Source organism: Acanthisitta chloris, unplaced genomic scaffold (genome assembly GCF_000695815.1).
Source record: "Acanthisitta chloris isolate BGI_N310 unplaced genomic scaffold, ASM69581v1 scaffold21200, whole genome shotgun sequence".
NCBI lineage: Eukaryota > Metazoa > Chordata > Aves > Passeriformes > Acanthisittidae > Acanthisitta > Acanthisitta chloris.
Genome location: NW_008651363.1, coordinates 3529 through 18178, shown reverse-complemented (window position 1 = coordinate 18178; position 14650 = coordinate 3529). Strand labels below are relative to the sequence as shown.

The 14650-nt window shown below is 37.8% G+C and overlaps 1 protein-coding gene across 1 annotated transcript in view; it reads right to left on the bottom strand.

Moving 5' to 3' along the window:
* Nucleotides 1-821: 821 nt before the first annotated feature.
* PREPL (prolyl endopeptidase-like) overlaps nt 822-14650 on the bottom strand; it is a 16759-nt gene continuing 2930 nt past the window's right edge. Inside the window, exons 3-14 of the mRNA XM_009073005.1 lie at nt 14145-14211; nt 13293-13499; nt 11611-11734; nt 8559-8775; nt 7792-7977; nt 6146-6349; nt 5224-5399; nt 3583-3799; nt 3278-3427; nt 2342-2468; nt 1725-1807; nt 822-902 (exon numbers count right to left, since the gene is read on the bottom strand). Coding sequence (XP_009071253.1) covers nt 822-902; nt 1725-1807; nt 2342-2468; nt 3278-3427; nt 3583-3799; nt 5224-5399; nt 6146-6349; nt 7792-7977; nt 8559-8775; nt 11611-11734; nt 13293-13499; nt 14145-14211 — 1839 coding nt within the window. The remainder of the gene's footprint in view (nt 903-1724; nt 1808-2341; nt 2469-3277; nt 3428-3582; nt 3800-5223; nt 5400-6145; nt 6350-7791; nt 7978-8558; nt 8776-11610; nt 11735-13292; nt 13500-14144; nt 14212-14650) is intronic.

Sequence of the window (14650 nt, the reverse complement as noted above, 5' to 3'; positions counted from 1 at the left end):
GATTGGTGTGATATTTGCCAACTTCCAGTCCTCTGTTTGGTGTGACATTTGCCAACTTCCAATCATCTGGGACCTCCCCAGGGAGCCAGGACTGTCAGTAAATGATGGAGAGAGGCTTGGCCAACTCTTCTGCCAGCTCCCTCATCATTCTGGGATGGATCCCATCCGGTCCCATAGATTTGTGAGGATCCAAGCAGCTAAGCAGATCTCTAGCCATTTCCTCTTGGATTTCAGGGGGATTGTTTGGCTTCCTATCTCTGTCTATCAGCTCTAGAGGCCAGTTGTCCTGAGGACAACCTGTCCTAGTCTTAAACACTGAGGAAAAGAAGGTGCTAAGTACCTCAGCCTTTTCCTCATTTTGGGTCACTGTACTGAACAAATTGATTAGTGCTGGTGGCTACTTCTGTACTCCCTGTCTGAGAACAAATACAGAGGGAGATCCAGAGTAGATAATTAGAGAAATTTTTTCCCTGGTCAAGCACTGGAATGGGTTGCCCAGGGAGGTGGTGGAGTCACCATCCTTGGACGTGTATAAGAGGGATCTGGTGCTGGAAGATATGGTTTAGGGGGTTACAGTGGAGTGACAGGTTAACGGTTGGACTTGATCATAAAAGTCTATTCCAACTTTGATGATTCTATGATTCTAAACTCAGCTCTTGGTCTGTATGTTTATAAGCCAATGGCACACTCAGCTTTGTCTTTGTGGGCTTACACCCATAAAGCAGTGATCCAAGAGGAGACATCCTCTGGAGAAGATGTTTGCTTTCCATATAAACAAAAGTCTGACCCAAAGTTCTTCAGGTGGTCCATGTGTTTATAAGCTATTTGCAGGATTTGCTATGATGTTGGAGATGGCATACGTCCTCAAGTTCTTTTTTCAGAAAAGCAAGCTGTCTTGCAACCTAAAATAATGAAAATATTTTATCAAAAATTAAAACTCTTTGCACTATAAACTTTCAGGTTCCTGTGCAGCTATTCTGATCTTCTTCCTTTCCAATACCTAGTGCTAAGAAACACCTTGCCCTAAGAGAGAATGAAGCTTTTCCTGAAAGAATTTGTTCTGGGATTAACTGCCACAACAGCCAAATAATATTTGCTAGGATTTGTTCAAATTAACAGTAATAAAATCTGTACCCAACTGTGATAGTCTGAGACATCAATAACAATATATCAAGTCTTGGTACTATGTTGCTTGTAACACTTGTATGAAGTGCAAAATCTTGAAGCCTAATTGTAAGAGCTTTGATAGTACAGATGCATTTCAAAATGTAAAGATCAAACCCATCATATATGGGTTACTCATGAGGCAGGTGGAAGTAAATAGGATGATAATTTTTAAGCAGTTAATACTCTACAGTGCAAGACTATTCCCCTACTGGAATGATATTTTGCACCACTTGGAACCTTTCATTCAGAGCTCTCAGCACGTTACAGTGGGAATTAGACACTATTTTGAGGTTTAAGGCACAACAAGGTTCAATAGTCTGGCTCTGCCACTGTCTCTTTTATATCTATAAATAGAAATAGATAGACAAACACGTATAATTACATATATAAACTGCTGGGGTTTATATATATAAATGTAAGAATCCAGCAGTTGCTCTTGCAGCTTTTCTATACTTTAACCATACATTCAATGACTAGATGACTGCTGAAGCTGAAGATCAATGGAGAGGACACCTCCCTCCAACATGTTACAGACACGTGCAATAAAGGGATCATACCTCATTCAGTGAGTCCTCCCAAGATGAATCACAGTGACTGCCATTTGCCTGAATGTTTAAGATGATATTAGGAATCCAATTTCCTGGAACAATAAAGCTAGTGATCACTTAACATTGAATGAAGGAGCAGAAAGCTAAGTGGGGATGTGAGTTGTTTACGGATAGGTAAGTCCTTCTGTCTTGACAGAATTTCTGTATCCTTTAAAAACAACATATAGGGGTTTGCTGGATGAACTACTTGTATTTCTGTTAACTGCATACTTGAAAAATATTTGTTGATTTAGCGTGTTTGTTCCCTCTGAGTCTTTTTGGAAATGCTGCTTTTCTCTTCCTGCTGTCCTTTCTCAGCCACTGCAGTTGTGCTGCTAGCAGAGACGAGGCATAATGAAATTCAGTAAAGGTGATTAAAGACATCTTTTGGTACTGACAGTAAAAGCCTCTCCCCAGATTAGACAGTACTAGAAAACAGTGAGGCTTGAATGTACCTTTTGCTGGAAACGGTCCCAAAGGTTGTACAAATGAATTAATTTAAGGAGGAGTCAATCTCTGTGGTAATTACGTGGCTATTAATATTTGGTTTAGTTACCTCCATATATCTGTAACATCCTTATCCTTACCTTTCTTACTTGTTCTGCTGGCATGATCTTGGGCAGCCTTCCTAAGTTTCTGAACATATTGTAGAACTCCCAGTAGTGGTATCCGTTGATCATTTTCATGTGCCGTGATAAAAACTGAAGGATAACACTAAGATTAAAAACCAAAACCAGTTAAATACTTGACAGCTGGGTTTTGTCATAGAGTAACAAATTTGTCTCTTATTGTACAACTTGTTAGGGTTTATCTACAAACACATCTTTTACATAATTACTCTCAAAAAAGCATTTTTTTACTCTAACTGCAAAAAGTATTTTGGTCTGAAAAATTACTTCATAGTAGGGGATCAGCTACTTGCAAAGGTCATCAAAAACATCTTCTCCCCATTGGTAAAGGTCTGACACCTGTCAGCTTGCTGATGATTGCAAAAAAAAAACAACAAAAGAGTAACAATCATGCAGTGGTTCACCTTAGCACAAATCGTTGAGGTTTATTTTTGCAATCTTTCCGGACATAAAATTAGTTGGTTTTAAATAGTAAGATTTTACCTAATGCAACTATGCAACACAGCTAACACATCATTTCAAACAGAGAAAGATTTCCCCTGAGATGACAATGTCAAAGCTATAGCTCCTTTTCCGTTTCAGTGTTGTTTCCTCCTGTGACAAAGTCTGAAAAAGCCACAGAAACCCCCCACAAACGGAGAAGGTATTTGGCATGTTGAGGTTTGTCAAATGACAGAGTAATCTATTACTTCCTTGGGAGTACTGTAAGAAAAGCAGGGCTTGAAATCTATTGATTATTTAGGAGAAGACATTTGGCTAATTTCAGTAATCACTTGTGACTCTAAATATTCCTAAGATTATTACCATAATAATTCATATTGGGTTTTTTAAATTTTCTTATCAACCACCACACTTTATTACTGTGGTATTCCACACAGAAAAGCAAAGTTTTACCTGTGGCTTAATATTCTGGTATGGACAGTAGCTTTTGATATACTTCATACATTTGTCATCTTCTAATGGATTTCCCCATTCTTCTTGTTCCTCAATTGTCAGTGGGAGATGAGTTTTCATCATTGTGTTCAAAACATCTACGAAAGGAGCCTTAGACGATATTAAAAAAATAAGTTGGCAAATAGGACAGAGGACTTTGAATGACTGAGCCAAGATGTTCTCAAACAAATAAGGGAAGTGAATTCCCAATTGCAATGTCTCCAGTCCTGAAACTTATGATCCATAAAAGGTCTGCAGCACCTCACCTGTAAAACCATGGCTCTGATCAGTTCTGGATCAGTGTTGCACAAGGCTCCTGCAAGAACTCCTCCAGCACTGGCAGCTTCTAGTGCTGTGAGTTTCGGCTGAGAAAATCCCAGTTTGTGCAGCAGTGTGATGCAAGCCTTAAGGTCATGGAGACCTTTGAGTTTATTCTGCTGACATCCATCTTTGTGCCAGCTAAGGCCTAGCTCTCCTCCACCCCTGAAATTTAAAGCAATTCAAGTTGGAGTCTCTTGGAAAGACATTACACAGCAAAGCTGCAGATAATGAAAGGACAGCAGCATCCACAGAATTGCAAAACCATCGTTTGTCTTCCCAATTAATTCTTCTTTTCTCTGTTTTTGGCTTTACTCTTCATTGCAGCTAAAAACCACAACATGCAAACAAAGTAAATCCGTGTGTGGTGATTGGGGAAAATCCTAAATGCATAAGGAAACTCTTTGCCCTTGTGTGCTTTGTTCTGGAACTCCCAGGAAAAGCACCTCTTTAGGAAATGACAGTGTCATTGTAAGCAACACAAAACCCGATAGGAATATTATCTTCTTGTACAGGAGACTATTAGAATATTTAAAACATTTTCAATACTTACACATCACTAACACTAGCATTTACTAAAACCAGTAAAATAGGATTTCTTAGCTCCACACCAAATTTGTCTTCTGTGTGCCTTAAATTCTGACACTGTTAGAAAGTTAGGTTTTGGTTGGTTTTTTCTAGTTTGTGAATTTCAAATACTGCTTGAAATCTTGTACTTTGTAATACAAAATTATGAAATTAATTTACATTTCTCTCTACACAAGCACAATTTTGGTTCTAAGCCACACAAAGTTTGTTTTCAGGTTTCAAGCTGAAAATGAATTAACTGACTAGTCTGCCATCTTTGGGTGAAGAATCCATCTTCATCTAGGCCTGGCTTGCATCAAAATATACTTAGTGTGGTGGGAGGAAGAACAGCACAATGTTTGCCACCAGGTACAGCAGACTGAATACATCTGTATGCTGCATTTGGTTTGGGACTGGTATTTCAAACAGTTTCTTGTTTCCCTCCCCCTTCCTTCCCCGCCCAAAAGTGATTCTTTGTTAGATCTTTACCTACTGAATTATTATCTCAGGGAAAATGTAAAGCCTATTGTACATGGGGGTTTTATAAAACTGGTAGATTTATAGCTAAACTGGAGACAGGATTTAGCCAATAAAAGAGCAAGAGATGCAGGTGAAAGGCTTTCTTGTTGCTGTGGAAGGTGAGTGGCTTTCAGAAGACACAGGCTGATCATTAGCACACAATGCCCTCAGAATGAGAGGGAGCTAACACGTCACTGCAATTTGAACGTGTTATCAAAATTTTTCTTGGGCAAAGATGAGACAAGAAGTCATGAGACTTCCAAAGATTTAAAAGTTCCATACAGCCATCCTGTAGGTTTAAGAAACCTAAATGCAGTATGTGCTGTTAATTATTTTTTTCCCTGAGATAAATTTTTTTTTTAAAAACTACTTTAAAAAATCTGAAAAGAAATGAATTAGGTACAGCTACATGAAAAAACATATTTCTGTGCCTCTTCAGTTGCACACCAAGAAATACCTGTATATCCTGCAGATTAAAATCTTGTGTTTTGTATTTGACTTACCTAACGTGGCAATATGCTAATATCCAACCCTCTTCAATTAATAACAGCTTCTCTTCTTTAAAGCTCATGTTCAAATCTATGCCATAAGCTCCATATACATGAACTAGAAGTGGTTTCCTGTGTAGCTCTTTAGAATTCCTATTATGAAAAACTGTAATTGGCACCAAAGTTTCATCCTAGAAAAGAAGGAGTATTTTTACAATAAGGGACATTGCAGAAATCTCAATGACACATGGCAATGAAAACTTCAATTATTTATTTTAAAATGTGGTTTTTTTTGATTACAGTAATTTTTTTCACTTAGAATGTACAAAGCACTCTTGGAAAATAAAGCACAAGACTGAGCCTCTGCTGTGTGGGCTCAGGGACGCAGAGTATAGAATTCATTTAAGTGCAACACCTGAGGAGTTTTTAAACTACCCAAGCACCCAACTCTTCCTTCCTCCTTTAACACCAAGAATATATGTTATTAACAAAATAGTTTACCACTTACCACAGTACAAACTCCATATTAACAACTCCAAATTTTTAAACTCAGGCTGTTAAAACCTTCCTTTCAGGATCTACACTGTGCAGCTGGTTGTGGGGTGTTCTTTGCAACAGCTGGCAGCTTTTTCACTTATCATGTGGAGTACAATGCCACACATCAACTAGCAATTCTAACTTCAACTATACTAAGATTCTTGACTCATCGGGTGCTGTTATCTCCTCTGGCATGCACAGGTTAATGGGGGAAAAAAATCACGACTTAATTCTTTCTTGTTCTCTATAGCACTGAAGAAAACACCCACTGTTTAGTAACTACAGCACCAACTGCTCTTTACGTTTTTTAATCTCTATTCCCTGCCAAATGCATTTTCTTTAAATGGGTGGGGAGGAAGGGAAGAATAAAAGGAATGCGAAAAGGACTGAAAAATCTTACCTTGCTTTTAGCTAGTAAACGTGTAGTGTGACAATTCGTGCTAATTGGTACCTCTTCCACAGCTTGTTCAATGAGATTATTTTCTTTAAATGAATATGCAAAACGCTTAGGGGGGTGTACTGGGGAGGAGAGCTGAAAATAGCAACTGCTGGTGGTAGGCTCAGGATGAGATTCCAATTCAAATTCACAGGCCCACGTAGGTAGCTGAGAAAACATGGCATTTCCAGTGAGACCCTTACACTGCTTCTGTGAATTTAGCTTAGTGTGTCCTTCAGAGAACAAGACTTTGGATATCAACTAATAATCTTCAGTTTGCATGTAGCACGATCTGTATTTCTTTTAAATTCAGTAATTAAACAGTCAAAAAGTGTAAGACTTTGGGAACTTTTCCCCTGAAGCCATTGGATAAAGTTCAACAATGAAATACAAAAGGAAAATAAATTCAAATTCCGTTTTAAATGGGCACTAGTGCAGATTTTTTAAAAATTAAAACATTATTTGAACTGATCCTGGATTTTTTTTATTTATTTATGTTTTAGATCCTATTTCTCCTTGCATTTCCAGTCCTACTTCAACATGTTATACAGCCAAGTCCATGTCAGTTGTTATGCTTTGGCTGAGTTAGCTCAGTAATGCTAAGCCACTGCAAAGCCCTTCATCTTAACTTTGTTCCTAGTGCCAGCCATTGTGAGGAACAAAACCTTTCCCTGGCACATTCACCTTCAGACACTTACTGTTATTATATTTAAGGTTTTAAACTCTGTTAAGAATGAAAGAAATCAAGATTCATTCTTTGAGAGCAGCAGGGACATAAGTCAAACCCTCTGAAAGGCCATTACTTACTTGGGTTAGGTTGATAGAGACTTTTGAAAATGCAACAAAAGTCCAACTTCTCCTGAGTAACCGCAGACCCTTTCTGAATAAATAAGCTATGACCCTGTTAAAAGGTGAAGATTTTGGAGACCTTGCAGTGTACTTTGTTGAAAACCCCTTCCTGTAGGAGTTTTATAGAATGCAGCATTGGCAGCTTGTTGCAATGAACCTGTGAGTAGTTCAGACTGTATTTTTCAGGCTAACAAATCAATTAAATATTTCATCTGAATGGTCTCCAGAAATCCTGGGTTTGAACTGAGTCCCATTGGTTTTAATCCACAAGTATTTACAACAACTAGAGAAGGAAAGAAATGCTTTGCACCAATTGTACTGCAATAGCAACTCTTCCCATTTATTATGGGGCAGTGTCCATGCTTGTCTTCTGAACATTTTTTTATGTGGGAGGGACACGGATGAGTGTAGCCAAAAATAGGCCCAGTAAATCCAAGTAGAGTGTTTAGGCAACCAAGTCCTATTTTACATTAGAAATCAGCTGTATTGTAAAAAGCCTGACTGTAATACGCTGAAGAAAGAACTGACTCATAGCATAGCTGCTCTTTAACTTTCTAAATGCTGCAATAAGCCACCACATGAAATTCTGAAGAACAGCCACAGGTAATACAATTAATCATAATAACAAACTTGGCAGTATTATAGTTTCCAAGCCACTTTTACTCTTGGAATTTATCTTTGCTTTCATTATAATGTTAAGTTAAAAAAAATGAAATAGTGCTGGAAAAATATTATGCTGCTTAAGTGAAGCTAAAACTTACCTTTATTGACTGAACTGAGTGTGAAACAAAAGAAATCACATTTAAGTGAAGAAGACCAGCGTTCTTCAGGAACATGATACAGTCATCACTGAACATCTCAAAGTCTACTACTTTGGTTTTCTGCTCCAGTGCATAGACTAACTGCCAGTTCTCCTTGCCACTGGAAGCTACTGGTGTCTTCATCAACTACAAAAACAAAATAAACAACCTTTTTTTAATAAGATGTATTAAGACTTACAAATGAGAGGTAGAGACAGACATACAGGTGATTTCACACAACATTTTTATTACCAAAAAATACTAATTTGTACTGAGGGGTGTTTGCCTGTCTAAAACTGGAGAGTTTTAAAACTCCCTTTACTTAGGCAAAGTGCAAGAACAATTCAGTAAGAGTTGGCAAAGATCAAGTCTCAAAGATTATAGAAGACTTTAATGCAGTAAGTGCTTTCAGCATGGCCAGCAGAATTGTAGATAGTTTGATTATACAGACTGAGATCACCAACTTAACTTTTAATACAAAGGAAATGATTGTTAAGGCATACTCATTTCTTGACGTTGTCAAAGGGGTCAGAAACAAATTGGCATGCCACAGGCAAGACTCCACCTAGCACTATCAGTCTTTCAATCCATGTGGTGCTCTGTGTAATTCTCTTAAAGCATTTCAGTAAGCTGTGAAGCACAGAATTAAAACCAGCCTTGCTCTTTGTATATGATCTGTAATAGGTATCCGAATGAATCCTATGAATCTACTTATCAGTTAAAATTACCTTATATTCTGCAGGTTCTCCGTATGTAGTAAGAATATATAACTCATCATTCCTGTGCTCAACGTGGTAAATGATCCCTTGTGTTCGTGCTTGGACAAGAGCAGGTGCCTTAAAAGGATGTCTACAGTCAACCAGCCAAACTTCTGAGGTTGTCTTGCTGTTACTGTTGATAGTGAGAAAACGCCTGTCTTTTGTGCAATAAATGTCTACAAAGAATCTGTAGGGAATAATTTAAAAAAAAGAAAAAGGTTAAACTTGATTAGTATGTTAGAAATACACTGGCTGGCTCAGAACCATGGGGTTCCCCATGGGCAAGGTAAGGAACAGTATGTCTGTAAGGAGGCTGGAGAAATTCCAGGCTACATGGTTCCCAAACCCAGTCCTGCTGCATTTGTCCTGGGATTCAAAAACCTGCAATCTCGTGTGTGGAACCTCAAATCTGCAAGGGGAGCAGTCCAGTTGCTGCCAAACTGAAAGCAGGTTTTTGTATCACTGAGATAGACTGGAGGCTCGTTGAGGTAGATAGGCTTTAAAATTCGGGCAAAATGCATAACTTTTTATTGAGCTTGTAACCATATATTTTTTGTAATAGTAATGGATAATTAAACTAAAATTAATAAAGGACATCATGTGGGGACAGCAATAACAAAAGTAAGAGCTATTACAAAGATAAATTGATAAAATGTCTAAGTGCTATTGACCTAACTTTGTCTGAAGCAAGTAAGACAAAAATTAATATTCTTTTAAAGAAGTACAGAGGCCTATATGAGACAAGGCAGAGTGTTCCAGTGATAAAGGAAGGAACTAGTTTTGGAACTGTCTAAGAAATAGGAAGAGCCACTGGTTCTAAATGCCTCAAAAATCCAGAAACAGAAAGCAGAATGATAACCAGAGTATGGCTGGATGCTAATATTACAGAAGTTCAGGCTAAAATACAGATTCAAGTTTCTGTGAGTCATCCTAATTAACTGGAATATCACATCTTGAGACATAGCAGTCTCTTTGCCATTTTGAGTCTTTAAGACTGGATGTCTCTAAAAGCAAAACTGTCCCAACACAAAGATTCAGATTTGTCCTAGGTTACAATGTAGGGTGTAACCAATAGTATGTGTTCTATTATCATCTTCACAAACTGTTAAAGCAGGTGGGGCAGTGATCCTTATCTCCTACTCATCCCTGATCAGGAGGCTGTCTCTATTTAATGGGCTGTCAGGGACCCATGCATGACCCATAAAATTATATCATCCCATTGTGAGATGCTTCACCCCAGGGGGAGGAGCCAAGCATTCCCACAGGGATATAATCTGGGGTTTGGATCAGCACAGGGAGCCCTTTGCCTGCTGGATTCCCAGAGGGACAAGAGCTACCACTGGACCTTCAGGTAAAGACCAGATCTACAGGATCACTGCTCCAACAGACCCATCACTCCAGGAGAACTGCAGCCACCATTTCATCGGACTGTTACCAACACCCTGACTGACAGGGTGTCACATTGCTTTCTGACTCTGTCAGTGGTTTCTTTTTGTACTGTTGCATTTATTGTTTTGTTTTTCCTAATAAATTGTATTTCTGACTTGGAGTCTCACTGGTTTGCTTTCAAACCAGCACAAGATTTCATCAAGAAATTGTAGGCTTGAGTGCTGTAATGTGCATTCTACTGATCACACGCATGACTGCAGTAATGACTTCTCTAGAATTCAAAATATTTGACTGGTGAAGAAAAGGATACTTAAGATAGCATTTTCCGTGCCTTCAATTATTTTCAGGTGGAGGAACTCCAGGGTTTTTGGTACTACTGTTTTTTCTAATTGCACCCTCTTGACATCTTCAGGAGGACAAGCACAGAGGGGGATCTAAATTCTGCAAGAAATCAGCCTCCTGTCTCTCTAACACCCATGAATTTGGCAAGAATGCGGCACTGCATTCAGGAGAGATTCTAACAGTTCAGCTCTGCTGACCTTACCTCTAAGAGGGTCGAGCTGAAATGCAGGTTACACTTCTCCCCAAGGACACTGACCTTGACACTACATTTTTTTGAATCTTTGCAGGGTTTTTTTTTTCAAGGAAGTCAAGAAATTGTCAGCTTCTAAAATAAATATTTGATTGCAAATAGAAGAGCTGGTGAGATGTAGAATGGAACTGCTCAGTGGCAATACAAAAGAGTATCTTGCCATCTCTGATGAAGAAGTGAGTTCAGCTATGAGCTACAGTAGCACATGAACCTTTAGAGTAAGTTTCTAGTAGATTTACTGTAATGACTGTGACCTTCAGAATTATGCCAACAGTTTCCCTGTGGGGAAGTCTCAGGTCAGTGCAACTTGATTTTCCAAAACTATGCATCAAATGCAGCTGGAACAAAGGGATCTTATTTATTCCATCTCAGTTGCAAATTTTTTTTTAGATGAAAGTATAATTGCAATTTCTTTACTGAATATGTAACTTGAATTAAGAATAAACACAAACATTTATGGAATGCTTTATAAATCTACCACAAGCTACATGGCTGAAAAACTAGTTCTGCACTCAGTTTAGTGAAGAGCTTTCTTGTCTTCCTAAACCACTGCTTAAAGAAAGGTTATTGAGAGGGTATTCAGTCAACAATAGTTCTATCTCTGGGAATGCTGTAATGATTTTGCTCATCCATTACCCAGAGCAAGGATTAGCCTGAACTTCTGTGTTTTTTTAAAAGATGTATCAGACATCAATAGCAGAGAAAACAAAATGAAATCTGCAGTCTGATTTACCCTGTATGAAACTGTCACACATTCATTAAAGGACACCCTGACCTGAGAGTGACCTTGACATTTATAAACTCAGCTGAACTCGTGAGGTAAGAGGGGAAAGTTAAATCTCTGTTGATCACATATCAAAAGGAGAACGGAGCACATTCCCAGACTGCATAAGTCCCTACTGACAGCAGAATACAACTTAAAAAGGCATTTTACCATTTGAAACATGATACAGAACATTCTGTTTTCTGAACCAGTTATATTTTACATATAAAATACTCTAAAATATGTAAAGGCTGTATTATATTTTAGGTAAGTGTTACCTTGCATCTTCTTCTGTATAAACTAACTTTGTATATTTCTGATGAGTGAAAGTGGTCATAAACACATTCTGGCATTTAAGGTTCTTCTGACTCGTGTAATACAGAACATCATTCGTAGCCCAGTCTGGGAAAAAAGACAAATGCATATCAAATTTGGAACAGTGTATACTATTACTGAGAGAAAATGGAGTGCCATGAACACTGGACCCAGTGCTGGAAAAGGTGGGTTGCTGCTGACATGAAACTGAGGACAGCACTTCTACATTCTGTGGGGGCTGGGGTAAGCTACAAAAAGCTTTCTTCATGTTTTCTCTGAATACCACAGAACAAGAATCTCATAATGTATTAAAGGAAAAAAAAAGGCAGAGTACAATGTGGCAAGGCCCAGAAAAGAGGAAGCTCTTGACCCTGTGGGTGTTCTGGAAGTAACAGGAAAATAAAATATGTGGCTGTTTGAGCAGAGAAACAAGAGGTTTACACAGAGTCAGTGAGATAATAAAGACAGTAGAGCTCTGCACTGCCACATGTGACTGCACACAAACCATTCAGAGAAAAGAGATGATGCACTGTGCCCCATGGGTATTGCTGAGATAAAAATTCTCCAGTTTTCTGTGTCTGTACACGTGTCCACCAGCATTAGAAATGTATAGATACAGGAACATTGTTATTCTGAAGTTTAGTAATCTGACTAATCCAGACAAATTACTGTCATCTCTGCTGCTCCTACAGCCACCAGAATGATGTTTAACACACTTAAAAAAGTTCTTGTATGCATAAATACTCATTTTCAATATGAAACCTGAGGAAGTCTCACACCAAAGCAACACAATTTGCTATCTGAACAGCGATGTGGCTCTGAAGTACACAGGTAGCTGAGGGTTCACTATGAAGAAAAGCCTTTAGAAGGGAAATCCAAGTTCTTCTATAGCCTAGACCTTACAAAAATCAAGATGTAAATTTTCAGGCAAATTGCTTACTGCGTGATATATACTCGATGACATCTAACAACATAACCCAAAATACAAGATGTGGCACACTGTGCACATACTACTGTACTCTTTTTGCTATATTCTTTAACATACTATAAAACCAGAAAGATTTTCCATTCACTTCAGTTTACCTCTCCTTCTTTTAAGAGCAATGTAAAGCTCTTGTGATATATTCTGAATGAACTGGCCCAAGACCTGGCTGATTTCATTGGGCTCTGAATTGTGCCCTAAATCCTAGATTCCAGTTGAAATTCCAGCCAATACTCACTAGTATGCAGTACTTTCACACTTTTCCAGTGAAGCAAAGTGCCTACAGCTATCAGTGACTTCTGTTGTAGCTGTAAAGTTTATCAGCTGAACATTTCTCCCTGTATCCCAAACAGCAATGCCAGTAAATTTAAGCAGCAAATTGAATTCAATACAAAAAATAAATGCCTGACTCTTCTAACATGTATAAATGCTTGCTTTTACACTGAAGGAAAACTGGTATCAAGCAAGAAGTCTCTTTCACCCACACCAGATAACTTGTAATTGTGCAGTGCAAAAGAAATCATAAATAAGAAACAATTCAACAGCTATAAAGATTAAATGTTGCCTATTTATTTATTTATTTAACACTTAAATATTATTTGTAGACTAAGAAAAATGTGTTGAATTCTGGTGGGATCCACAGGACATTTATAAACAACTCACCAAAGTTAAATACACTTGGAATTACTTTTTCCAAAACAGGAAAATGACCAAGTTTCATAACAACACAGGTTGACTCTTCAGAATTTACACTTTTTAAGCTGATGGCCATGTATCTCTGATCTGGTGAAATTCTGATCCGTTGAAGAAAGACATCAGGAAAGCCAAGTTCTTCAGTACTGAATAAAATGCGAGCATTTCCTTCACATTCTACATAAAAAAATAGAAAAAAAATTCCTGTAATTAATATGCTGTCAAAATGAATGGTGGTTATAATGCCTGGATTTAACAAATCTGCAATATTCAGAAGCATCTGAAATTCATCAACACCAAATATCTCTCTTGCAAGATACTGGCAAATGTTCTTGGTAAAATTTAACAAAAAAAATTTACAGTTCCAGGAAAAAAAAAAGTCCTGTAGTTATTACTAAAAATATGTTAAAAGCGTAGATCTTGGCCTGTAGTACATGTATTGAATTTTAAAGCTCAGACAGCTAAAGCACAGTTGTTTTTAATAAATACAATCAGTAATGTTTTTTCAGCCCTTCAGAAATAAAAAAGCATGAATGCTCTTTTCTTTTTCAAAATGTTAAGTTAGGGCTCTGAAAAGAAGTGTCTTCTCCCTTTCCTCTTAAGAAACTTGCCTTAATGTGAAGATGTACTACCCTCCAACTCTCTTCACCTCAGCTTTTTGGATTCAGAATTCTAGAATTGTTAATCCATCAATAAAGAATTTTATAAAAGTATTTTTAGTTACTCTGAGAAACAGAGCTTTAATGTAAGAAAAGGAACACTAACTGATGCATGCACACCACTTTTCAGAATCCTACCATATTAGGAAGAGAAATCCCTTACCATCATCTGCTTTTGAAAGAAATATGCAGCCATTGTCCTCAAAGTACACATTCTCTCCAAACCTTATCTGTTCAACACAAAACAAACATATTTCAAGTCCAACACACAGAAAGGCTGTTTCCTTAGAATCTGTGTATTAGGTCGCTGTTCTGCACACCAGAATTGTAGCACATGCAAATGACAGAACACAGCACACATATTTGGTACTGAAAAAGGAATCACACACATCAGAAAGGTTCTTTCATAGTTAGGGTACTTAAGCTACCTCTACCTGCTCTCAATTTAACAAAAGGCTCAGATCATCTGCAATGGCTCTTGCAACTTACAACGTCTTCTATTCTTTATCCAAAAGTCAAATGATTATTGGATCTGTACTTGCTTTTGCCCATGGAGAACTGAAGGTAAATTCACTATCATAACAGATATAAACTGTTCTAACACATGCTGTCACTATCCACTATTATTAAAATATTCAAAACTTCTACCATAAAATAATAACCAGCATT